Source organism: Trichosurus vulpecula, chromosome 4 (assembly GCF_011100635.1).
Source record: "Trichosurus vulpecula isolate mTriVul1 chromosome 4, mTriVul1.pri, whole genome shotgun sequence".
In the NCBI taxonomy this organism is placed as follows: Eukaryota; Metazoa; Chordata; class Mammalia; order Diprotodontia; family Phalangeridae; genus Trichosurus; species Trichosurus vulpecula.
In genome coordinates this window covers 29,371,857-29,398,523 of record NC_050576.1, presented here as the reverse complement: position 1 = coordinate 29,398,523, position 26,667 = coordinate 29,371,857, and the positions used below count along the sequence as shown (strand labels likewise).

The 26,667-nt window shown below is 41.5% G+C and overlaps 1 protein-coding gene across 2 annotated transcripts in view; it reads right to left on the bottom strand.

Annotated features, from left to right (window-relative positions):
- Positions 1-26,667, bottom strand: part of FAF1 (Fas associated factor 1) — a 420,864-nt gene that overhangs the window by 115,877 nt on the left and 278,320 nt on the right. For both annotated transcript variants that reach the window (XM_036754937.1, XM_036754938.1), the window contains exon 9: positions 7,705-7,800. In XM_036754937.1, coding sequence (XP_036610832.1) covers positions 7,705-7,800 — 96 coding nt within the window. The remainder of the gene's footprint in view (positions 1-7,704; positions 7,801-26,667) is intronic.

Sequence of the window (26,667 nt, the reverse complement as noted above, 5' to 3'; positions counted from 1 at the left end):
AGATGTATGTGTTGTTTCCTCTTGAACCCAATTCAGATGAGAATAAGGTTCCAGCATACCATCCCTCCACTCTCACCTCTGCTTTCTCTGTATCATTTCTTCCCTTCATGCCTCGTTTGGATGAGATAACTGCTACTTTTTAACCTCCCCCTAACCAGTTTTATTTTTTAGAATCAACCTCTCATACTCTGCTCAGCCCAAGACTTTCTTTCAAACTACCCAAGTAATGACGACAGGTCTTGAGTACTGATAACATTTCCCCATATAAGAAGTAAACAGTTTGATCTTATTGAGTCCTGTATGATTAATGTTCTCCTTATGTTTCTCCTGGATCTTACATGCTGAATTTTCTGTTGAGTTCTGGTCTTTTTGTCACAAATATCCAAAAGTCTTTCAGTTCATCAAATGTCCTTTTATTGTTGTTGTTCAGAATTCTGATCGGCTTTGCTGAGTAAATTATTTTTGGTTGCAACCCCAGCTCTTTTGCTCTTTGAAATGTAATATTCCAAGACCTATGATCTTTTAATGTAGAAGCTGCTATGTCTTGTACTATTCTGACTGGAGTGCTGCAGTATTTAAATTGTTTTTTTTCTTGTTGCTTATTATTAATAGTTTCTCCTTAACCTGGAAGCTTTGAAACTCGGCTATGATATTCCAGTAAGTTTTCATCCCGGGACCTATTTCAGGTGGTGATCAGTGGATTTTTTTTCCTATTCCTACTTTACCCTCTTGTTCTAGAACTTCAGGATAATTTTCCTTAATAATTTCTTGTAATATTGTATTAAGACTCTTTTTTTGATCCTAACTTTCGGGTAGCCCAATAACTCTGCCTTTCTTTGATCTTTTCCAGAACAGGTGTTTTTCTAATAAGAAGCTTTACATTCTCTTCTATTTTCTCATTCTTTTGATTTTATTATTTCTTGATGTATTATGACATCATTAGCTTCCCCTTGCCCAATTCTAGCTTTCAAGGAGTTATTGTCTTCCCTAAGTTCTTGGATCTCGTTTTCCAATTGATTGACCTTTATTTTAAATTTTCTTGGATTGCTCTTATCCCCTCCCCCCCCAATTTTTCCTCAATCTCTCTTATTTGATTTTTCAAAGGCCCTTTAAAGTTCTTCCAAGAACTCTTTTTGGGCTCGTGACTATTTGATATTTCTCTTTGAAGTTGGAGTAGCTTTTTTAATTTCACTATCTTCCTCTGAATATGAACTTAAATCTTCTTTATCCCCACAGTAGCTGTCTATGGTTGGGTTCTTTCTCCTTTGCTTACTTATTTTAATTTAATTTAATTTCATTTAATTTTTAACAGCTTATTATTGTGGGGTATGGTGCCTCAGGCCTTATGTCCTTCTTACTCTTATTGTCTAGCGGTGGCCCAACCTCAGCCAGTCCTTTCCACCAGGGCTAGGCACAGAGTCTGCAAACGCTCTTGCTCCCTGCAGTTCCTCATGAGGCTACAAACTTCAGCTCTCCTCTCTGCCCTGATACAGAAACTAGGGACTCCAATCTTCTGCAAGTGTCCACAGCCAGCAGCACCTTTGCTACTGCATTCACAGGGCATTCGCTTACTCCTTCTTGTTCATAGCCCCAGCCCAGGACCACAACTAGTCAGCAGAGCTGGGCTTGGCCTCCCAAGACAACGAGAGTCCTTCAATCTTCCCATACTCAGCTGTCCAACCCCAACACTGTCCATAGGGTGAAAGTTGCTGAGGCTGAAGCTGAGGCTGCCTCCCGGATCCAGGGGTTAGTTGTTTGTTGATTCAGCAGAGTGTGCCTGGAGGTGTTGGCACATCAGTTAGGCCAAACCTCCACCCCACGAGGTAGACTTTTTCCTGAGGTCCTCTCAAGTTATCTTAGGAGAACAACTTTATTACTCTGACTTTTATTTATTTCTGTTGCTCTAAATTCACTTTGAGGTGATGAGGTGATCTTGCTTGTGGGGAACATTTGGAGAGTCTGGTATTTTTCTGGTCTACTCCACCATCTTCCCCTGGATAGTATTTTTCATGATGAGTCCTTCAGAATTCTCTTGAATCTGTATTGCTGAGAATACCTAAGTCATTCCCAGCTGATGATCATACAATGTTTTCCTGTGTAAAGTGTTCTTCTGGCTCTGTTCAGTTCACATAAGTTCATGTAAGACTTCCAGGTTTTTTCTGAAAGTATCCTGCTCATCACTTCTTACAGCACAATAATATTCCATTAGAATCATGTACCTCTCAAGGTCTCTCTGAACAATTTCGGAATTGAATGCCTGACATGGGAGACAATGGCACAGGACCACCTAGCATGGCATGCCCTCATCAGAGAAGGTGCTATGCTCTATGAGCAAAGCAGAATTGAAGTAGATCAAAAGAAACAGAAGATGTGCAAATTTAGATAATCTACTCCAAATGTTCACATGGATTATTTGTGCCCGACCTGTAGTAAAGCATTCCAAGCTCTTACTGGTCTGATCAGCTACAGCTAACACAGTGATGTCACTTTGGTCCTCTTCAAGAAGGAAGGACAGCAACCTGTTCAGCCATTCCCCAACTGACTGGCATCCCCTCAATTTCCAATTTTTTTTTTTTGCCACCACAAAGAGAGCTGCTATAAATATTTTTGTACATATGGTCATTTCCTTTTCCTTTTTTTTGTTAATCTTTTTGAGATATAGACAGGTCATAAGATATGCAGTTTTATAGCCCACTGGACATAGTTCCAAATTGCTCTCCAAAATGGATGTATCAGTTCATAACTCCACCAATAATGTATTAGTGTCCCAATTTATCCACATCTCCAATAGTTCCCTTTTCTGTCATATTAGCAATCTGGTAGGTGTGAGGTGGTACCTCAGAGTTATTTAAATTTGCATTTCTCTAATCAATAGTGATTTAAAGTATTTCTTCATAGGACTACAGATAGTTTTGATTTCTTCATCTGAAAAATGGCTGTTCATATTTGACCAGTTGGAGAATGACTCATTCTTAAAAAAATTTGACTCAGTTCTCTGTACAATTGAAACATGAAGTCTTTATCAGGGAAGCTTGCTGTAAAATCCCCCCCACCCCCTTTTTCAGTCTTCCTTCTAATCTTGGCGCATTGGTTTTGTTTGTGCAAACCCTTTTTAATTTAATGTTACCACAATTATCCTTTTTATATCCCATAATGCTCTCTATCTCATGCTTGGTAATAAATTCTTCTCTTCTCCATAGGTCTGACTGGTAAGCTATTCCACATTCCCCTAATTTCCTTATGTTACCACCTTTTATATCTAAATCATTTGCCCATTTTTACCTAATCTTAGTATGTAGTGTGAGATGTTGGTCTATACTGTGGTTTCTACCAAACAGCTTTCCAGTTTTCCTAGCAGTTTTCATCAAATAATGAATCCTTATCAAGAGCTTGGATCTTTGTATTTCTTAAATACTAGATTATTATGGTCCTTTCCTACTGTTTACTGCATACCTAATCTATTCCTCTGAGGCACCCCTCTAATTCTTAGCCAGTACCAGATTGTTTTGATGATTACAGCTTTGTAATACAGTTTGAGATCTGGTACTAAGTCACCTTCTTTCACTTTTTAAAAAATTTATTCCCTCAATATTCTTGACCTTTTATTCTTCCAAATGAATTTTGTTATTTTTTCTGGGTCTATAAAATAATTTTTGGTAGTTTCATTGGTATGACAATAATTCATATTAACTAAAAATTAATTCATAATAAATTAACTTAGGTAGAACTGCCATTTTTATGATATTGGCATGAGCAATTGATATTTTTCCAGTTGTTCAGATCTAACTTCATTTGTGTAAACATGTTTTGTAATTCTGTTCATATAGTTCCTGGGTTTGTCTTGGCAGGTAGTCCCAAGCATTTGGTATTGTCTACAGTTATTTTAGATGGAAATTCTCTGTCTCTTGCTGTTGAACTTTGTTGGTAATATATAGAAATGCTGATGATTTATGTGGGTTTATTTTATATCCTGCAACTTTGCTAAAGTTTTAAATTATTCCAACCTTTTTTGGTTGACTCACTAGGATTTTCCAAGTATATCACCATGGTTATGGTTGCTGTACTTTGTTCTTGAAGAGGACTAAAATGATATCACTATGCTCCAGTCAAGTTTCAGTGTGTCCAGCTGTGTCTGACAAGATCAACAGGAGCTCAAAATGCTCTACCACAGATGGGGCATAAATAGTCCATGTGAACATTTGGGGTGGATTCTCTAAATTTGCACATCTCGTGTTTCTTTTGAGCTACTCCAAATCTACTTTGCTCATAGAGCACAGCACCTTTTCTAATGAGGGCACACCATGCTGGGAGGCCTTGTGCGAGTGTCTCCCATGTCACACAATCAATCCCAAAGTTCTTAAGAGGGCTTATCATATCATCTGCAAAGAGAAATAGTTTTGTTTCCTTGTTGCCTATTCTAATTCCTTCAAATTCTTTTTCTTTTATTGCTATAGCTGGCATTTCTAGTACAATATTGAGTAAGTGGTGATAATGAGCATTCTTGATTCACCCTTGTGGGAAGGCTTCTGGGTTATTCCCATTGTAAATAATGCTGGCTGATGGTTTTTTTTGCTTTTTTTTTTGTTTTTAATTTCACAGAAATTTATTTTTACAAGGAAAAACATTCAAAGTAAAAAATTTTTATTGTAGAAGTGGTCACACAAACATTACCAAGTACCATTACAATGACATGCTGCATTTAAATTACATAAATAAAAAACAGCATTTGTGTACTAGTAAAAGGAAAATATCACCTCTTGCAGGTTTAGGCTTTTTCCCCTCAGATAAAATGAGACTGAAAGATTTTCACTAGACTGAAAGATTGTTGATGACTTAAGTTCAGGCCCTAACCATCTGCATCCTCAGGCTAGTCATTTCCCTGCTTTTGGCTTCTCATCTGTAAAAGGCAGGGGATGGACTAAGCTCCGAGAGCGGACAGAGCAGGAGCTTCTGGGGCCGAGGGCCTCATTCACAGGCCCTTCACCCATGTGATCTTAGACAAATCATCCAGTCTCTCTGACCCTCAGTTCCCTCCCCCTTTGCTAATGGTTTTAGAGAGATACTACTTATCATTTTAAGGAAACCTCTATTTATTCCTATGCTTTCTAGTGTTTTTAATAGGAATAAGTGTTTTAGCAACACTGTGAGATGATGATCTTAGCTTAGCTCTTCTCAGCAATACAATGATCTAAGATAACCTCAAAAGACTCATGATGGAAAATGTTATCCACATCCAGAGAAAGAACTATGGAGTGTAAATACAGATCAAAGCATACTATTTTCTCTCTCTTTTTTTCTTTCTCTCTCATAGTTACTCTGTTTTCTTCTGATTCTTCTTTACAACATGATTAATGTGGAAATATGTTTAATATAACTGTATATGTATAGTCTATATCAGATTACTTGCTGACTTGGGGAGGGGGAAGGGGAGGAAAAAAATTGGAACTCAAAATCTTATAAAAGTGCATGTTGAAAATTATCTTTACATGTAAGTGGAAAAAATAAAATACTGCTAAGTAAAGAAAAAAAGGACTAAGTGTTGAGACATTTGTAAAATAGAACATTCCATTCTTATTTGTGGTTTGCCCTTAAACACAGATGTGGGGCAGGGAATGCAATGACAATTTTATTTTTAGTGAATAGTTATAATTTTGATAATACAATTTTTTAAGTGGTGAAACGTATATGTAGACACACACACACACACACACACACACACACACACATGAACTGGTGTAGAGTGAAGTGAGCAAACCGGGACAACATTGCACACAGTAACAGCAGTACTATACGATTATCAACTGTGAATACCTTAATTATTCTCAGCAATACAATGATCCAAGACAATTCTAAAGCACTCATGATGAAAAATGTTATCCACCTCCATAGAAAGAACTGATAGAGTCTGAATGGAAGTAGAAAGAAGCATACTATTTTTCACTTTCTTCGTGTGTGTGTGTGTGTGTGTGTGTGTGTGTGTGTGTAGAGGGGATCTGTGTTTTCTTTCACAATATAACTAAATATGTTTTACATGATTGCACATGTAAAACCTATATAAAATTGCTTGACTTCTCAGGAAGGGTAGAGGTGAAAGAGAGAGGGAGAGAATTTGGAACTCAAAACTTAAAAATGTTAAAACTGTTTTTATATGTAATTGGATAAAAATATTATTCAAAATTAATTTTAAAAAAGAAATTGGTCTAGAATTTTCTTTCCCTGTCTTTGCTCATCTTGATTTAGGTTATCAGCTTGATATTTGTGTCATAAAAGTAAATTGGTAGGATTCCTTTTTTGCCTATTTTTCCAGATAGTTTATATGGCATTGGAATTAACTGTTCTTTAAATGCTTGGTAGAATTCACGTATTAAACCATCTGGTAGTATTGCAGGCACTTGGAAGAGAATTCTCTAGTTTGTGACTGTCTAGGATAGATGCTCCATAAAAGAAGGGAGCACACCTTACTCCAATTCCCAGTGCCAGCCCAGTGTCCTACACTGAGTAGGTCAACCTGTTTGGAGTGAATGAACCTTTAATGTTGTCTGTCACTGCATCCTCCTCGGTGAAGGCTCAATCCAACAAACCTTGGAAAAGGGGGTTGGGGCGGGGGGGTCAGGGAAGGAAAGTTAGTAGAGAGAAACCAGGCTACTGCCCCCTTTCAGCAAACTCTTCAAGCAACATTTTTGTACAGATATTTACACCTTTTTTAGCTAGATCATTTAACATAAGTGGGTCCAGGCACCCAGGAGACACTTAACCTCCTTGGGCTGCATCCAGCAAAGGAGAGAAAAACAGCAGGAAATGCTTGGACTCCTTGGAATAAAACCATATATGCAGGAAAATTATGCTAAAAGGGTCAAAGGAAGGAATAAAAGGGGGGTGAGACAAAAACTTCTCACTCCTTTGCAGAGCAGCCTCTCGTGTGTTTGGAGAAAACTTTCTTTTTTGTCATGAATTTAACAAGTATCAGCAAACGTGATCCTTTCCAGATACAGCGGAGAACACAACAAGAGGGTGAGTGACCAAACCGAGAACTTTAGATCCCAATGAGAATGGGCCCTCCTTGGGAATCCTCTCCCGGGCCTCACCTCTCAAATCTCAATCCCTCGCCCTTCTCCCCTCAAACTTCTTCACAAAATTTAGAGCTGGAAGACACCTCAAAGGTCGCTCTTACTCCATTTTGTGGATGAGAAAACTGAGGTCCAAAGAGCAGAAAGAACCTGGTCCCTCTGGGGACACAGGCAGTAAGCAGCAGAGCCAGGATTTACACCCAGGTCTACTCAGAGTCAGTTCTAGCACTCTTGCTACTAAGCATTATAAACATTACCTTTTTATTTAATCAGTTGTACCTAAATACACAAATGGGGCTGTAATCTCAACCTACTGCCTGCCTCATGCCCTCAAGCTCAGACTTAGAGGAATTCTCCCACATGCTGCCACACACTTTCTCCTGTCATTGCGAGGATACCAGAGGGCCCCTGGGCTGGTCAAATGGCACACCTCCCCCCGCTACGTGACCAGCCTCTCTTCTGTGATATAGTGATATAGTTGGAAGCACTTAATAAAACCAGGTCAAGCATTCTTTCAGCACCATATTCGGAGTTGGAGAAGGAAAACTGAAGTCTCAGCTATACACTGTCCTCCCTTCTGAAAGGCTGTATCTTGCCAGTACCCTACTTCCTGGGGTGCCCAAGAGGGTAGCCTTACCTCTTCTGACTCTTCCCGGGCTTGTGCTGGCGAAGACCTTCTCCCCACTGTGAGCCGGTGACAAGGATAGGTGAGCCCTGCTGCCACGAGGCACATCTGCAAACAGAAGCAGCCATTGGTGAGGGGCATCCAGGAGAGTGGGGGTGTTTCAGACAGTTCTCACTATTATACTGGGAAATGTGTCTAGGTCACTTGGGCAGGAAACACAATCAAGGGACTAGTAAGAGGAAGGAACCCGAGAAATCGCTGTACAGGTTCAGAAACTAAGGCCAAGAAAAGAAACCAATATGCTTGGAGTCACCTTGGCTCTGAACCTCAGTCTACTGAGCACTTTCTATTGGGTCTTGTTCTGGATACTGGATACTGAAATGACTTCACCGGGAATTAAGGAAGCCTCACAGGACAGACCTGCTCTCATCACAGGGATCACTATCTCTATATTACAGTGGAGAAGAAAGATTCTCAGAGAGGTGAAGGCACTTGCATCAACTCACAAAGGTAGCAAGTGACACAACTGAGTTTTGAACTCAGGTTTTTGGACTTCATTCTGATATAAAAACTTCACCAAGAGATATGTCCCAAGAATGACGGGCAATTAGACTGGGCCTACAAGAAACCAAGTAATAGGCCTAAAAGAAATGTAACATCTGGTCTTTAATTACTGCTTATTTATTTCAGTCCAGACTTGGGATTTTAATGGTGTAGGGAAAAGTCCATGGAATGCAGGTCAGGCCTTGCCCTTGAGGAGTTGACATTCTAACGCTAAGGACAACACCTAAAAGGAAGGTGAAAGGGCAGAGAGGAGAGGAAGATAGGTTGGGTAGTGGCTGCTCATCTTAATGCCACGCCTCTCCATCTCCCAAACCTGGGATTCTACTCACTCCTCATCAGTCAGAGTTCTACACAGCTAGCCAGAACAAGATCAACAACTGTCTGCTGCCCTCTAGTCATCTTCATGCCCCACGGAAGCCCCTCTTCCACTTCTACATCTTGGAACAAGAGTTAAATGAACACAATCATACCTGCAAAGGACTTTCCCAAGGCTCCATCAACCACTCGTACGACTTCCAGACCAAGTCACACCTCCCCTGGCCAAAACTTCCCTTTTCAGACTATGAAATCCTTAGGGGCAGGACCTGTCTTGTTTTTTCTATTTGCATGCAATTATTTAGCATAGTGTCAGACAGAGAGTAAGAGCACATAATGAGCGTTCCTTCCCTAAAAGTACTCATCAAGCACCTGTTATGTGTCAGGCACTGGATTTACAGCCTGAGAAGTCTGGGGGACTACAAGTTAAACACGGCCTGGGACACTTGGCCATGTCAGAGATGGGCTTTAAACCTCAGTCTTTCTCATTCAATTTCTCCAACCACTAAACCACAATGTATCTCTATTATATCTAAATCTCTACAAGATTACATACTGACAGTGAACTTTGAGGCTTAAAAAAGGGCTTTCAAATAATAATCACATGAAGCAGGGAGTCCCAAGAGTATCATCTCCACTGTAAAGATAAGGAAACCAAGGCTCAGAGACAAAGTGATTTGCTCAGTCACACAGCCAGGGAGAACTGGAACCAGCTCTCAAACTCTCGGAACCAGCTCTTGCTTCTTCTCTTATGCCACTAAACTCTTATAACAACAACACTGTGTCCATAATGCTTCAGTCAATTTTCATCCATCATCTCATGGAGGCAAAAAGATGCAGCGAAAACAACACTAGGCTTGGCATCAGGGACCGTGGCTTCAAACCCCACATTGGTGACTGTGTTAGGGGTAAAACCATGCATTATTCACAGAACCACTGGAGGTGATTAGTCATTTACTATGTTCAAATTACTAAAGTAAAAATATGTCCCTGGTCCATGCTCTGTTCCATTCTCATTGTCAACACCTTGCTTAGGCCTACACCATAATGATAACCTTTTAGCTGGCTCTTTCAGCCTTTGAGACAGACTGTTTCCAACTATGCATTCTCTACCACTGTTCAAAAGTCCTCTGATGGTCACCTGGTTATATCTGTCTTTGTTTATCGTCTCAAGGTCAATTTAAATGCTGACCCTGGCATTCAGGCGCCTCTACAATGTGGCTCCGACCTGCTTATCCAGGATGCTCTCACTATGCTGTGAAGCTGGCCCCTGCCATCTCCCATTCTGGAGCTTTCGTTTACTCTGTCCCCACCTCTGTCTAGGTTTCTTCTTTCAAAGGCAAACTCACATGTCTTCTGCTTCATGGTCATGGTGCTCATTCTCCCCCTCCACCCACAAACCTGTCTGAAAGTGATCCCTACTCACATGTCTCTCAGCACTTGGCCTGGCCTTCTCCTTTGTCCTCATCACATTCTTCCCTGTGTTACCCTAAATTATGAACATACCATACTCTACCCTTCCAACAGGCTGGAAGCTCTATAAAGGCAGGGATGGTATGATGTATGATATATATTTATTTACTTATTTTTGGTCAGAGCTGGGGTAAAAAAGGATGTTAAAACTGGAAGAGGCCTTAGAACAAAAATCCTAGCTGCTGCTGACACCGCACCTGCAGCCCATCCTCTGCTTGGCTGTCAGACTCATCTTCCAAAACACAGATGTGATCACATCACTCCCCTATTCACCAAACTACAGTAGCACTCATGCTGTTGTTGAGTCGTTTTAGTAGGGTCCAACTCTTCATGACCCATTTGGGGTTTTCTTGGCAAAGGTATTGGAGTGGTTTGCCATGTCCTTCTGCAGCTCATTTGACAGACGAGAAAACTGAGGCAAACAGGGTTAAGTGACTTGCCCAGGTTCACAGAGCTAGTAAGTGTCTGAGGCCAGATTTGAACTCATGACAATGAGTCTTCCTGATTCCAAGCCCAGTGCTCTATCCACTTTACCCCTCAGCTGCCCCTATAGGATCAAATATAAATCCTGTTTGGCCTCGAAAGCCCTTTCTAATCTGGGCCCTTCCTACCCTTCCAGTCTTCTAACACTTAGTCCCCTCCATGTCCTGAGTGATCCAGTGACACTGTCCTCCTGGCTGTTCCTTACACTCTATTTCTTGACTCTCCCTTCTCACTGGCTGTCCGCTATGTGTGGTATGCTCTCCTTCCTCATCTCTGCCTCCTGGCTTCCCCAGCTTCCTTCAAGGCTCAGCTAAAGTCCTATCTTCTACAGGAAGCCCGTCCTGATCCATCTTAACTCTCATGCCTTCCCACGGTGATTACCTCCAATGCATCACATATATGTCACATGCATACAGATGCTGACCTTGTGTCTCCCCTATCAGTCTGTGAGCTCCTGAAGAGAGGGGACTAATTTATCTCTAGTGCTTAGCATAATACTTAGCCCAAACTCTTCATAAATGCTTGTTGACTGACTAGCTGAATGGTCGTTCAGCCTTCACCTCAAAGCAGAGGAACTTCACGATCTCCTGAGGCAGCCCAGTCCAGTCTGGGACAGATCCCACTGTTGGGAAGTTTTTTCCAGACATCAAGCTTAAATTAGCCTCTTTACAACTTTACCTGGTTCCACCCTCTGGGGCCGAGGAGAACAGGACGAATCCCTCCACCAAATAACAGCACTTCCAAACCTGAACACAGCTGTCGGCTTCCCCCAGTCTTTTTTCCTCCCAGCTACATATTCCAAGTTTCTTCAAATGATTTCTCATATGGCATGAACTGGAAGTCTTTCATCATCTGGCCTGTCCTGTTGGATGCTTTCCAGTTCATTAATGTCCCTCCTAAAATGATGTCCCTAGAACTGAATCCAATATTCCAGATAAGGCCTGACAAGGATAGAATATGGAGGGGCAAATATCTCTTTATCCCTAGATGCTATGGTTCTTACCACAGAAACTGAAAGTCCCCTGAAGCAAAATGTTCTAAATAACAAGAAAATCACTTTCAAGCTCTTCCCAAAGGCTCCCCAAAGCTTGGGGAGCTATTGTGGCTTGGTAGGGAAGGCTTTGGCTCTAGCTCCACCCCAATTTCTGGGGTAACCCTGGACAAAGTGACTTAGATCCAGGCCCTCAGCTTCCTCATCAGCAAAGTGAGCTTCTGTTTTGAAGGTCCCTGCGAGGTCTGACATTCTGTACTCTCTCTTCAAAAGTTCCTTCCAGCTCTGACACTGTTCTATGACTGTTTACGTTTGGCTTCTAATACGGTAATTTAGAAGTTGTGCTACCGCCCACCTGCATCTATCTGACTATACACCTGGGGGCCCAACAATCTGTAGCCTGTATGATTGCGGTCTCTAGTAACAAAAATATCCATTAACACCTTCCTAAGGGAAGGCTGGGTGCGTCACAGTCTCATTGTTACGGTAAGTTTAAACCCCAAATTAAGGAAATGGCAAACAAATACTTGTACTGGCTATAAACTGAACAGCAAAACAGCTAATGTTTGTAACTAAAAGAGGGAGGAAATGAGGAGACTTTTAAGACTTGTCATTTGTTGAGAGAAATCATTTTCTCCTTCAGTAATGATTTATGCTTATTAAGGCTCTCTCACATCCATGATCTAGTCAGCTTTAGAAGTGTCTCTTGAGGGAGGCAGGCTAGGCATTATTACCTCCATTTTAGAGATGCAGAAACAAAGGCTTAGCCTGGGCAACACTCAAACTTTCTTATCCTTATAGTGCTCTTTCCATTACATTTTCTTGATTCTTGTTAAATATTGATCAATTCATAAAAATCATTTATTATCCACTGTGTGCCTGGTACTTGCTGCGTTAGGCACGGAACTTACATTCTATCAAAGGGAAAGCATGGACACATAAGCAGATTCAATATATGTACAAAGTAAATGTGAGGTGAGGGGTGTAATGGTTGGGGGTGGGGTGGGGTGGAGGTGGGGGAGGGGGTGGGCCAGAGAGAAAAGACCAGCAGGGGCAGGGAACGAAGGAGGCCCTGAGCCAGAGACTTGAAAAAAGCAGAGAGGAGGAAGGAGAATGTGTAAGACATGGCAGCCAACCAGCACAGAAGCATGGAGATAGAGGGTACAATGGATCTGGGAAGAACAGCAAGAAGCCACTTTGCCTGGAATACAGACTACAGAGAGGAGGGCAAGAGCCCAGGGAGGTTGGGCTGTTGGCAGACTGTGAAAGGTTCAAATTCCAAAGCAATTTTTTATCCCAGAGTTGAGAGAGAGCACTGGAAATTTTTGGACAGGGAAGTGACATGGTTAGACCTATTCTTCAGGAACATCCTTTTGGCATTTTGGCAGCCGTGTGGAGGATGGACTGAAAGGGAAGAAATTTGAGGAGGGAAACCAATTGGGAAATCACTGCAACAGTCCAGGTGAGAGGCGATGCAGGAACTGGGGGGGTTGGTGGAGGACGAAGATCTAGAAAAATACGAACTGAAACAGATCTTTCCTGAACAACAGCAGGTAGGTTTAATACCTATTGTATGTCCAGTGTTAGATACAGTACTGACTCCATAGAACTCAGAAGGATAAGCATGACAACCTATCATTATAATCCAAAATAATACATGATGTGTGCATTAGAAGCAGCACAGTCTTGTGGACAGAAGGATGATTTAGGAAGATACGGGTTCAAGTCCTGCCTCAAAACATGTTTGACTTTGTGACACTGAGGCAAGTCACATACCCTCTCTCAGTGCTCCCTGGCAATTCTCCAGGACCCTCAGTTGCCAGGAAGATGCTGACCTATGCTGCTGACAAGGATTTCCGCATCAAGAGTTACCTATACCTAGAAAACCATGCATACCTTTTGACCCAGCAATATCACTTCTAGGTCTGTATCCCAAAGAGATTTAAAAAAAAAAAAAGAAAATGTAAAAAAAGGACCTATATGTACAAAAATATTTATAGCAGTTCTTTTAGTGGCAGCAAAGCACTGGAAACTAAGGGGATTCCCATCAATTGGGGAATGGCTGAACAAGTTGTGGTCTATATTGTTCCATAAGAAATGATGAGCAGGCAGACTTCAAGAAAAACCTGAAAAGATTTACATGAACTGATGCAGAGTGAAGTGAGCAGAACAAGAACATTGTATACAGCAACAGCAATATTGTCCAGTGATCAACTCTGAATGCCTTAGCTATTCTCAGCAATACAAAGCTCTGAGACAATTTTGGAGGACTTAGGAAGAAGAATGCTATCCACCTCCTGAGAAAGAACTGATGGAATCTGAATGCAGATCAAAGCATAATGGTTTTTTTTCCTTTATTTTTCCTTATTGTTTTTTCCTGTGTTTTCTTTTACAACATTACTAATATGGAAATAGGTTTTGCATGACTGCACATACCTAACCTTTATCAAATTGAATGCTTTCTCAATGAGGGCAGAGGAGGAGGGATAGGAGAGAATAGAACTCAAAATTATAAAAAATGAAGAAATAAAATATTGAAATAAAAAAGTTATCTACACCAATGAAATTAAGGTATAGAAGGAAAGAACAACAAAAAAATATAACAGAAGTACAGAGAAAGATTCAAGGGTTTAAAAGTAACTAGGGACTCCCAGGGGTATTAGTGAAGGCTTTCTGGAAGGGGTGGGATGTGAATTGGCCTTTGTAGAACTGACAGAGATTTGATAAAGAGGGAAGGATACCTCCAGCCATGCAATTTAAATCCTATGATCATATGATTTTATTGATTTTTCTAACGCACAATCCTTCATTATTCAATTAGCCTATTAAGAAGCAGTTAAGCACCTACTACGTGCCAAGTCCTGCGCTGGGTGCTAGGAATAGAAATATAATAAATGAAGCAATCTCTGCTCACAAGTAGTTTACATTCTAACAGTAGGATAAGTACATAAATAAGTATATGCAGCATAATATAAAGGGAACGATACAGATCATATAAAAAGCAGTTAAATACAAGGTAATAAGGGAGGAAGAACCCTAGCCGTTGCGAAGAGGGTAGGGAGAAGAACAGTAATAATTATAGCCATTCTTTGTAGGTGAACCAGAGGAAGGTTTTCAGCACATTGGCTAGACCTTCTATTGAGGACTTGTGGAAAGACATGGACAAAAATTCATCAACTGGATAAGGCATAATTTCTCCCAGAACCCCTCTACTTCCCCCTCCCAAAAAGCCATGCCATATAACAAATAGTACTTTTAATACAGCATCACTCACCAATACATCAAAAAACAATTCTGAAAATACAAGATATATAATCATGTGATTATACTTACAATTTTGCAACATTCATTTGGGGTGTGTGTGTGTGTGTGTGTGTGTGTATGTGTGTGTGTGTGTGTGTGTGTGTCCATTTACACTGTTGTAGTTGTTGTGTATATCATTTTCTTGGTTATGCTTACTTCACTTTGCATCATTTCATGCTGTTCTCTTGATGCTCCTCTGTATTCTTCATCTTATATACAGCAATATTCCATTACATTCATGTACCACAATTTATTTTAGCCATTTATAAATGATCAATACACTTCACTTTTAACTCTCTGCTAGCACAGGGAAGGAACTACTAGGGGAAAGGACAGTGTAGGGGACTGGAACCTTTCAGTGAAAGGTTGGATTTGAGCTGAGTCTTGCAGGAAGCCAAGAAAGCAAGAATGCAGGGGTGAGGGGAGAGAGCTCTTCAGCCACAGGAGTATGGCCAATGAAAAGGCATGGTGACTGGTGATGAAGGGTCACATTCAGGAGTCACAGGATTGAAGAGTACATTGTAGAATAAGGGAACAAAGTGTAAGAAAACTAAAAAGATAAGAAGGGGTAAAGCTGTGAAGGGATTTAAGAGCCAAAAAGCATGTGTGACATTTGATCTTGGAGGCAACAGGAAATCACTGGCAGTTAGCAAGTAGAGGGGATGACACGGTCAAAGGGGCACTTGAGGAAAATAACTTTGGCAGAGTAGTAGAGGACAGATTAGAGTGGGGGAATACTTGAGGCTGAGACCAATCAGAAGGCTCTTGGTAAAAACCCAGGGGCAAAGCATGGACCAGGGTGGCAGCTACATAGGCAGAGAGAAGTGAATGTATATAAGAGATGCTGTAATGGCAGAAATAACAAGGCTTAGCAACAGATTGGAGCTGAGAGTAACACTGTGGTTTCAAATCTGGTTCACTAGAGAGTTGGTGGTGCCCTGCAAAGGGAAGCTCAGAAGAGGGTTGGGGGAAAGGAACGAGTTCTGGTCTGAACATGTTGAGTTTGTTATGTTTAGTTTAAGACACCTAAAAGACAGTTGGTGATATAATACTAGAGTTCAGGAAAAAGATGAGCCTGGAAAGAATGATCTGGAAATCATTTGCATAGAGATGATAATTAAACCTATGGGAGCTGATGAGATCACCAAGTGAAGGTAGTATGGAGGGAAAAGAAAAGAGGGCCCAGGACAGAGCCTTGGGGGACATTCGAGGTTAGTCATCCACAAACAGCCTTTATAGGACTAACTCCTCTTTAAGAAACCCCTCTTCGACTTAGGCTTTGTGCTGAAAGTCTTCCATCACAGTGGTGAGAATACACATCTCTGTTTTTTGTCTCAGGTCCTCTGTCTTGCTTCTCTATTTGTATCCCCAGAGCTTAGCACAGTGCTTTCCACACAGTAAGCATCCTAATGCTTCATTCATTCATTCTGTTATATCTTTCAAGGAATCCTGAATGATTTAGACATTTGGATAGGTGATATGTTGTTGAACGAGAGGTTTGAAGGTGATGTTTGCTTTCCCAAATCAAATGCTTTTTACAAAAAAACCTAAGCCCAATGGGATCTTGTCATCTATCTTTCAATTAACTATGTAATAGTAAAGTCATGGCTCACTTTGGGATATCAGTTGCAAAAGCCTTTTTGTTTCCTATTAAGACCCTCATTAAGGATAACCTCATGGAGTGTGTTGATAATTATGAGAATTTTATATAAATGGGAAAGTTCTCAGTATAAGATCCAGGATCCTTTTTCATATCTTTTCTCTCTCCCGTTTCTTTAGATACTTTGGGAACCCTCAACACTGTGTCACTCCCAGCACAGATTGCCTCTAGACACACTTGGTTTAATCTGCCTGATTTTCCTTTGCTGTTTAGAAACATTTCTACCATTTTCTAAGTAGAAAAGCCAGCAGACTGTTCCCACTATTATCCCCATTCTTTTAAATCTTCAATCTCTGCCTACCTACTGGACACTCCCATAATGCCTACAGACATGTTCGTTGTCTCTCCTTCACTAGATGCAACTATCCTCACCAGGTGGCTTCCTGTATTTATCCTTTCCTTCTCAGCTGCATTTCTTGAAAGTCATCTATAATTGTTGCCTCCACCGCTCTCTCCTCTCACTCTCTTCTAAAGAAATCTGTTGCAATCTGGCTTCTGACCTTATCACTTAACTTAAACTGCTGTCCAAAGTAAACCAGTGCTTTATTAGTTGGATAATCTAATGGTCTCTTCTTGATGCTCATCTCTCATGACCTCTCTGGCCCACCCAGATCTTCCCCTCCTGGATGGTCTTCTCTATGAGTTTTGGTAACTTTGCTCTCTTACTTCTCCTACATGTCTGGTTGCTTTCTCTCAGTCTCTTCTACTGGATTACTACTCATGTCATGCTTACTACCCGTTCCTGTCCCCCAAGGCTCTATGGCCTCACCCCGGTTCCTTTCTCCTCTATAATCTCTCCCTGGGTGATCTCATTACCTCCTGTGACCAACTCTATGCTGATGATTCTGAGATCTATTTATCCAGCTCTAGTTTCTCTTCTTATCTTCAGCCCCACATAACCAACTACTGGTTGGACATCTGAATTGTATGTTCCACAGGCACCTCAATGCCTGCAACAAAACTTATTATCTCTTCCCCATCCCTCCCCTCCCTACTCCACTCCATTTCTGAACTTCTTTATTACTACTGAGGACACCACCATCCTTCTGGTCACTAAGGTTAGAACTCTTAGTGTTATCTTCAATACCTTTCACTCACTCATCTCTCATAACTAAGTTTTGTGATATCAATAAACGAGCATTTGTTAAATGTCTACTCTGTTCCAGAAACTGTGAGACAGAGATAAGGACAACTTACATTTACTATATCATGTATAGATCTCCTCTCCACTTAACCCAGACAGCAACTTTATTAGGTCCTTATTACCTCTTGCCTAATGCAACTATTCTCTCTTCCTCAAGTCTTCCCTCACTTCAATTTCAATTCACTCTCCACTTTGATGCCAAGCTGATTTTTCTGAAAGTGTGGGGCTGATCATGATACCCTCTGCTCAATAAACCCTAATGGCTTAGAGGACCCTATGACTCCCAAGACTAAACCTCAAGTCTTTTTGGGGGATTTAAAGCTCTCCCTAACCTGGCTCCTTCTTATTCTTCCATCCTCCTTTCATTGTATTTCCCTCTATATGCCCTAAGATCCAGCTACATTGTCTTGCACTCAGACTGTCATCTCCCTTCTTCTGGTCCCCCAAGTCTGGAATACTCTTCTGCTCATTCTCTGAATCTTTCCAATGACAGCTGATTTTTGCTTTTCTTTGTATCCTCAATGCTTAGCCCAGTGCCTGGCACACTGTAGGTTCTTGATCAATGACTGAGGACTGCCTGACTATTGCCTTTGGCTGCTATAACTTTCTGCATGGCAATTAAGCTCTGTCTTTGCTGGCTAATGCATTTTTAGACCTTCATGGTCTCCTTATTATGGCAGGTGATTTTACATTCAATTTTTGTATGAAATAATCATTCTTGGTATTTTCTTAGTACTTTCTACCATCCATCACACAATTTTCTTTATCAATAGCTTCTTTGAATAGCTCAGGATTGACTTGTTTCCATCTCATATTTTTTTATTCCTCTAGTTTTATATTAATTTTGATTTTTCTCTAATAAGTCAATGTTTTACTATATACAATTAATGCAGGAATGATTCTCCTATCACTAATGGGTCTCTGCCTGGTTTAAAGATATAATTAAAGAAAGAAGGAATGTGGAATTAAATGAAAGAATGTTCATGGGTACTCCTTGGTGAGGCAAATAAAGAAATCTGGGGTGTTCATTTTACAATATGCTCAAAAGCAACAGGATATATCATTTCATTGGGGCCATTTTTCTTCTTGTACTGAAGAACTCATGGTAAGTATCTTTAAAATGATCACCATGAAAACAGCTGCAGCTAACACATCACTATTAGTTGCAGTAAATGTAGGTATGGAGAAAGTCTATGATGATCTTGCTAAGATCTTCTAAATTAAATGGACAGAGATAATAATATATGGAGACTGCAAAACAAAAGTGAAAACAGGGGAGAATGGCAGGAAACTCAGTGGAGCACAAGGGTCAAGAATAACTAATGAGAGAGATTAAAGACTTGCAGACCACCAAGGATGCCTAGAACTCCTACACCTGAGTATTTTCTTTGAGAAGAGAATCAGGAGTGAAAGAACATTCATCACTGCTGACCAAAAGCCCAGCACCAGAGGCAATAGGGATGCAGAAAGGACAAATAAGATAATCCATGCCCTCAAGGAGTTTACATTCTAAAGGGGGGTGGGGAGAGAAGAACAATAGTTGTGTTGATTTGATAGCAGCCAAAGATACAAACATGTGCTTCCTACGTGCTGGGTGAGTTTCCCACTAAAAGGGTCAGGAATGACTGGAGGACAGGCATGGCCCCAGCCCCTTCATTCTGGGGTTTCCAAACCTTTTCCCTGAGAATTTCTCTTTGCATAATTTACAACAGCATATACAGTATTTGCTTTACTTAAAAAACAAATCAAAACATAATATTTGGACAATGTGCAGATGGCAACGCATGTATCTCGTGCTGCTACAAGCTGGGTGTCTATGGCTGATAATCATGAATAAAACATAATGTTATTTCTGAAGCTTGGCTCTCTAGGGGCTTATAAAAGTTGCTTTCTTCAAACAATATCAAACAGTCCTTTCAAGTTTCAAGATTTATCAGACTAAACTTCAACATCCTTCTTGTCTAATCCTCACTATGTGCGCTAAATTCTAGTCAAGGCATCCTGCCCACCATCTCCCTCTCAAATGGTTGTTCTTGATGGCTAGGCTCACATGGGGCCCAATCAAGCAGGAGGTCGGCAGGGTTGGGGAGAGGAAGAGGGACATGGAGACAAAAGAAGAAGGCAAGAGGGACAGAGAAGAGGACAGAATCTATAAGTTCTTAAGTGGCCTTTCTGTTTCTAAAGACCCATAATCATGTGGCTATATGGCTGTTCTGTGAATGAATGAAAAATCATTAAGGTCTTAATCTCTTGGAAATGTCTAATAGGCTTGTCTTGAGAAGTTCCTTCTTCTCTCCAGCCTCAGTTTCTCAGTTAAATGGTCAGGGGGAGGGTGCAGACCAGAGCAGTGGTGTAAAGAAAGCTCGAAGGGTAAAGGGACTGAATAGAAACCAAGGATCCCTGAACATCACATGCTGACACCATCTATATTCTGCTATCTTTCCCAACTACATTTTCATCTAGTTCCAGCCTCACTGGGCAGCCTGTTGGACACCTCTAATAGGATGTCCCCATTGGCTCTGAAGCTAGGGTCCTACTACACTCAGTGACTGCAATAGCCTGAAATCTCACTGCATCCCAAGGCTAAAGTTTCACTTCTCATTAGAAAGATTCTATTTTTTTTCCTCCATAATTCAAGTGGGGCATTTTTTTTTAATCACTTATGTGCTAAAAAGTCACAAAGCTTTAATTTGCTGCAGGCTGAAGCAAGCTTATTAAGAATGTTAGTTACCAAGTGCCTGTGGTAACCTGCCTGGACTAGCCTACCGCCACATTCTTGTAGCAAGGTTAAATAGCAGTTTTGTCACCAAATTAAAAAAAAAGCCCACTGTTAAGAAAGAAGTGGCTAATAATGGTCTGGAGGCCCTAGCAGAGGAAGAGGAAGAGATTCAGAGGTTAGGGCCAATTATCCAGGAACTGCCCATCCTCCTTCTAAGAAGGTGACCTGGCCACATCATGCCTTGCTGGAATTGGACAGTTTTTTAAAATTTTACTGATAACCACTGGTTACAGTTTTAAAAAATGTGGGGACTCATCACTAGACCTGTAGATGTGGGTGCAAATTCAGACTCTGAAGTCACTTGCTGTGTAACTCTGGGCAAGTCACTTAAACTCTCTTAGCCTCAGTTTCTTAATCTGTCAAACTAAATCCTAGTATTTACCAAGACACAAGATATTACTAGGGCAATGTGCTCTAAGCCTAAAAGTTCAACAGAAATGTGAAGAAGGATTTAGCTACCTGACAACAAAAGTTGTGCCCAAGGGGAACTTTGGGAGAGAGCAGGTTTTCTTTTCACTGGAGGTCTTGCATTCATTCTGCAAAGTACTCATAAGAAGCTGAACCTTGTATACAGCTTATGGAGAAATTAAGTTTATTTAAGACACAGTTCCTGCCCTCATCAAGCTCATAGTTTGGCAGGCAGATTAACTCGCTAGGGCCAGGACCAGAGAGGGATGATTAGAGTTCTGTCCCAGGGAGAGAAAATTTGGGTGAAATTTATACTCCTTCAACAACATAGAAACAACTGGGCTAAGCATCATTAGCCAAAACAGTTAAAACAGGAAGCTTCCAAATGATCGCTGCTAGCAGAAGCTACTATGTGAAGGATATAATGTAGCGTCCTTTGTTTATCTTTGAAAGCCCTTCACAATCTGGACTGGCCCTCTTGTACCTCTCCAGGCTTACAAGGCATTACTCCCTTTCATATCCACTACAGCCTTCTGGCCTTCTTACTATTCCTCATATACAGTATTTTATCTCCCATCCCTACATGTTTAGCTGGGCTAGTGCTCATGCCTACCATACTTTATTTTCTCACCTCCAGCTTTTATAATCTCTATTTTCTTGTAAGGTTCAGCTCTAATACCACCTTCTACATGAGGCCTTCCCTATTCTCCCCAAATGCCAGTGCCTACTCCCCCCTCTGCTCTCCATCTCCTCACAGATATGACCTTGTATCGATCTGGTCTATTCTGATGTAGGCACTTGTGTCCTGCAATGAGACTCACATCAGCTGCATTTCTGCTCTAGACCTGCTGATCCACTGGGCTACGAACAGATCTCTGTGATTCGGGGTGGGGGGTGGGGTGTTAGTTTATTCCTATTGTTCCCTCCACAAAGTTGACACAATCTTCTCAGTGTGTTCTCCCTTCACAGATAAAGATCACAACCCTTCTGAGCCAGTGATATTCCTGTCCGTGTCTTTCTGTAAATTTATGACAGGGAACCTCAATGGACAAAGGGTCTCTCTCAAGGAGTTTCCCATTCCTGGGAAAACAATGCAGAGCTGAGGCTCAATGCCTAGCCAGCCCCCTGTTCTCAATGAGAGGTTTGGGGCTACTTCTACTGCCCAAGTCAAAACCAGTCATGGGCTGCACTCCCCTGTACAGCATCCATGTATCTTCCCATGGCACTTCTGCTCACCTGCCATTTTTATTCTAAGATCACTATGTGCCCTGGCCTACTGGTGGTCCTTGAACAAGACTCTATCTCCTAGTTCTGGTCTTTTCCCTGGCTATTCCCCATGCCTTGAATGTTCTTCCTCCTCATCTCTCCCTCCTGGCTTCCTTCAAGTCTCAGCTAAAATCCCATATTCTACAGAAAGCCATCCCCAACCCCTCCTAATTCTAGTGCCTTCTCACTTTTAATTTCTTCCTGTTTATCCTATATAGAGCTGCTTGTACATATTCATTTGCTTGCTGTCTCCCCATTAGATTGTGAGCTTCTTGAGTGCAGGGACTGTCTTTTGTTTCTTTTTGTATCTATAGTGCTTAGCACAAAGTAGGTGCTTAATAAATGTTTGCTGAATGACTATGGGCCCAATGCTGGACTGAAAAGATGGGTTTTGCATCAGTGTCAGGATCTTACACATGAAGCAGCTATCTAATATCCATTAACTACATACTATCATCAGGGCCATACGCATTCTTCATCTGCTTTGTTTTTCTATTTGGGATGGCTAAGTTAACCTCTTTTGAGTGGCCATGGATCACAGGATTAAAATTTTAGAACCCATTTAGTACCACTCCTTGATTTGACAGATGAGAAAACTGATGTCCAGAGGCAGTAGGTGACTTACTTGAGGTAACACCCGAATAACAGTAAAACTGGGGCCTCCTAACATCAAGCTCGTTCCTCTTTGCACTCCAGCAGGATCATGGGGAAATCATTCAATCTCTCAGAGCCTCACTCTCCTCATTTGTAAAACTAATACTAGCTGAGGGTCACATGAGTGAAGCGCTTCTCGAGCATGCTATGATTTACAGCTATTCTTCTCATCATCTCATGGGGGCAGAATGAAAACTACAAGTGAACGTTCTCATCTCCTGGCTTTTCCATTGCTGCTGTTTGTGGCAGTGGACATGGAAAGATACCTGTGGGGTCTGAACTTCAGCTCCACCTCTCAGGACCTGCTGGGGAAGTTGGGAAGTCATGTGACCGCTTTGCATTCTGCTACCCCTGCAGGCCCCAAGTGAATTTTCCTCCAACTTCAGACTCAACCAATTCTTAAAACCCTCATCCCCTTGTATTGCTGCTTCTCTCTTGCTGGACCTTAACCCATCTGCCTCTTCTACTCCTACCCACAAGCCACTGAATGCAGCTGTAGGAAGTCACACAACTGACAACTGAGTGCATTATGAATTCAAGTTATCCAACTTCACCTGGGCCCTCACTGATGCACGGCTGCATACTTTTATGGCTCTCTTCCAGGTTCCCTATTTTATTCCCTCCCAAAGTTATTACAAATGTTCTTTTTCATTCTCAAACCTCCCACACCTTGCCCTACTTCCATCCTCTTCCTTTAGCACCTCACTTCTTACTTACTGAGAAAACTGGTTATATTTGACATGAACTCTCTTTGTACACAGTAAGGGCTGAACAAATGCTTCTTTCCTTCATTCTTCCCTACTCTTCAACTCAAACTCTCGATGTCATCTGTCTGTCTCTCCTCTCCCTCAGTCTCTGACAGTGAAGGGCCCTTATGACTCTCATACTCTTGATCCCATCCTCTCCTCTAGTAGATGGCTTTCAAACCACTCTTCCTGCCCCACTGATACTCCCCTCTAATAATAGACCCAAATCTTTCCTGTCAGAAACCTCACCTAGATCCTACCATTCCTTCAAATTATCAATCTAGATTTCTCCTCTCTTTCTCAATCACACTCCTAGGAAAAAAAAAACACACGAGCTACGACCACATCCTCCTCAGCCCCTGCAATCTGGCGTCCAGCCACAGCAATCAACCGAAATTGCTTTCAGAAGTGGCTAGAGCAGGACACTGATAAAGAGCACGGACCCAGAGCCAGGCAGATTTCAGTTTAAATCTGGCCTCACAGACTTACTGGCTGTGTGACTCTGGGCAAGTCACTTAAATTCTGTCTGCCTCAGCTTCCTCAACTGTAAAATGTGGCTAATAATAGCACCTCCCCCCCAAAGGATGCTTACCACACCAGGCACTTAATCAGTGTTCATTCCCCCTGCCCTTCCCACTTCACCAAAGTTACCAATGATCTCTCAATTTCCAGTTCTGGCGACCTATGTGATGCATCTGACACCAATGACTCCCTTTTCCTCCTGGACACTCTCTCCATTCTGGGTTTTCATGATGAGATTCGCTCAGGTCTCCTCCTGACTGTTTTTGACTGTTATTTCTCAGTCTCTTTGCTGGTTCATCACCCAAAGCACATCCCTAACTGTAGGTGTCCCCCAAGGTTCTGTCCTGGCTCTTTTCTCTTCTTCCACACTCTCTTGGTAACGTAATCAGCTCTCATGGGTTTAATTAGCATCTTTATACAGCTAACTTACATTAGTTATAGAGTCTTTTGTTCAGTCGTTTTTTAGTTGTGTATGACACTTCATGACCCCATTTAGAGTTTTCCTGGCAAAGATACTGGAATGGTTTGCCGGTGGTTCTGCAGCTCATTTTACAGATAAGGAAACTGAGGCACAATGGATTACGTGACTTCCCTAGAGTCACACAGCTAGTGTCTGAGACTGGATTTGAATCAGGAAGATGTCTTCCCAATTCCCAGCCTGGTACTCTATCCACTTTGGCACCTAGCTACCCAGTTATTGTCATACATGTACATATATACACTCTATGCAAACAACTCACATTATCTACATGTAAATATATGTGCACACATATACAACACATGTATGCATGCATGCCTGTGTATATATATATATATATTTATACATGTGTGTGTGAGTGTGTGGTACATGTATGCTTATATCTCCAGTTCCAATCTTTCCCTAAGCTTCAATGCTGCAACACTGACTGCCTATTGGACATTTCAAATCGAATGTCCTGGAGAAATCTTAAACTCAACATGTCCAAAACGGACTTAGTAACTTTCTCTCTACATCCCCCCTTTTCCCAGAATTCTGTATTTGTTACAGGTATCCCTTTCTCTCCAGTCTATAGTGACCTTGGCTGGACCCTCAGCTTCTCCCTCTTCTTCACCCCACACATCCCAGCAGCTACCAAAGCCTGCCACTTCTACCTCCATAACATCCATTTATACAACTACCACCTTAGTTCGGCCCTCATCACAGGTGCTTCGGGGCACTCCCACTCTATTCCATTCTACACACACAGCTGCCAAAGTAACTTTCCTCAGTCGCAGATCTGACCATATTACTTCCCTACCCAACCAAGTCCAAGGATTTCCTGTTCCCTCTAGGATAAAATATAAACTCTTTCATTTCACTTTTAAAGCTTTACACAACCTGGCCTCAATCTATCTTTCCAGGCTCTCTGGACTTTCCTTCCCATGCTGTACTCTGCCATGTGGCCAAACTCGCCTTTTCTTTGTTCCTCTCCCAGCACTCTCCATCTACCATCTCCAGGCCTTTGCACTGACTGCCCCCATGCCCAGGATGCCTTCCCTCCTGATGGCCATCTCTGAGCTCTACTTCTCTTCCTTTCAGATGCCTTTCTCCATGAAGCTTCTTGGAGTCCTAAGCTCCCCTCAAAACTGAGCTTCAGAACCACATCCTTCCAAATCACTGCATATTTACTCAGCCCAGATTCTGAGATTCTGCAGCTTGGCCTGGTACCTGGTTTTCCTTTTAGGAATCATGATGACCCATGCTGGTTTCTCAGGGATCTACGTTAAACTTCACTGCTCAGAACAGTTTTCAGCTCGCCCAGCCTTTTCCGCTACATCCTTCTTTCAAAGGCTGAATGACGAGACTACTTTAAAAGCCACCAAGTAGCATGGTGGTGAGAGTGCTGGACTCGGCATTCCCAGATGTTGGTTTGAATGCTGACCTTAACACTGACTGACTAGATAATGATAAAGTAAGTGTCTTTGGTTTTCTGGCCTCTATCTGTTCTTCATTTCCTAAAATGCTAATGTTTAAATTAAGATTATAAAATATTACAGAAATGGGCCCTAGGAATAGCGTATTCTCTAATTAAGACCCAGAATATCCAAGCAAGGAATCAAGATAGAAACATATGTCTGGAATGTTTTGTACCCCTCCTTCTCCAGACTGGTGGCTTCAAGACAGCAAAAGAAGGTTTGCTTTTCACTTGCAGGTCCATCTCAGGATTTAAGAAGACACAAGCAACCATGAGAATATCATGGTTCTTTCTGAAAGACAGAATAAAAGGACTTTTATGTCATTTTGGAGCCATGGAAGAAAGGGTGGAATGACACTTGTGCCACGCAGCTGTTCAGCCCCCTCTTAAGAGCAGCCATGAAACCCAAACTTTCAAGAGCTAGTAAGCAGGTCCAAAGCATTTTGTTGGGAAATGAACCATTTCCCAGAAGGAAGTACAATTCTCTATGGACTATTTAATGATTTCACATCATGCAGCTTTATCAAAATGTAAGGACTGATCTACAATTTTGTAACCTGTTACCTAAACTACTTTAAAAACTATGAATTAAAAAAAGGAAAGAAAAAAAGGCATGTATGTAGGGGGGAAGAGTCTGAAAACTATTTTTATCTAGGAAAAATAGTTTTTTGTTCTTTAAAAAAAAACCAGGCACTCACTGCACAGCAAAAGTCTCTCTTGAAAGGTATTCAGC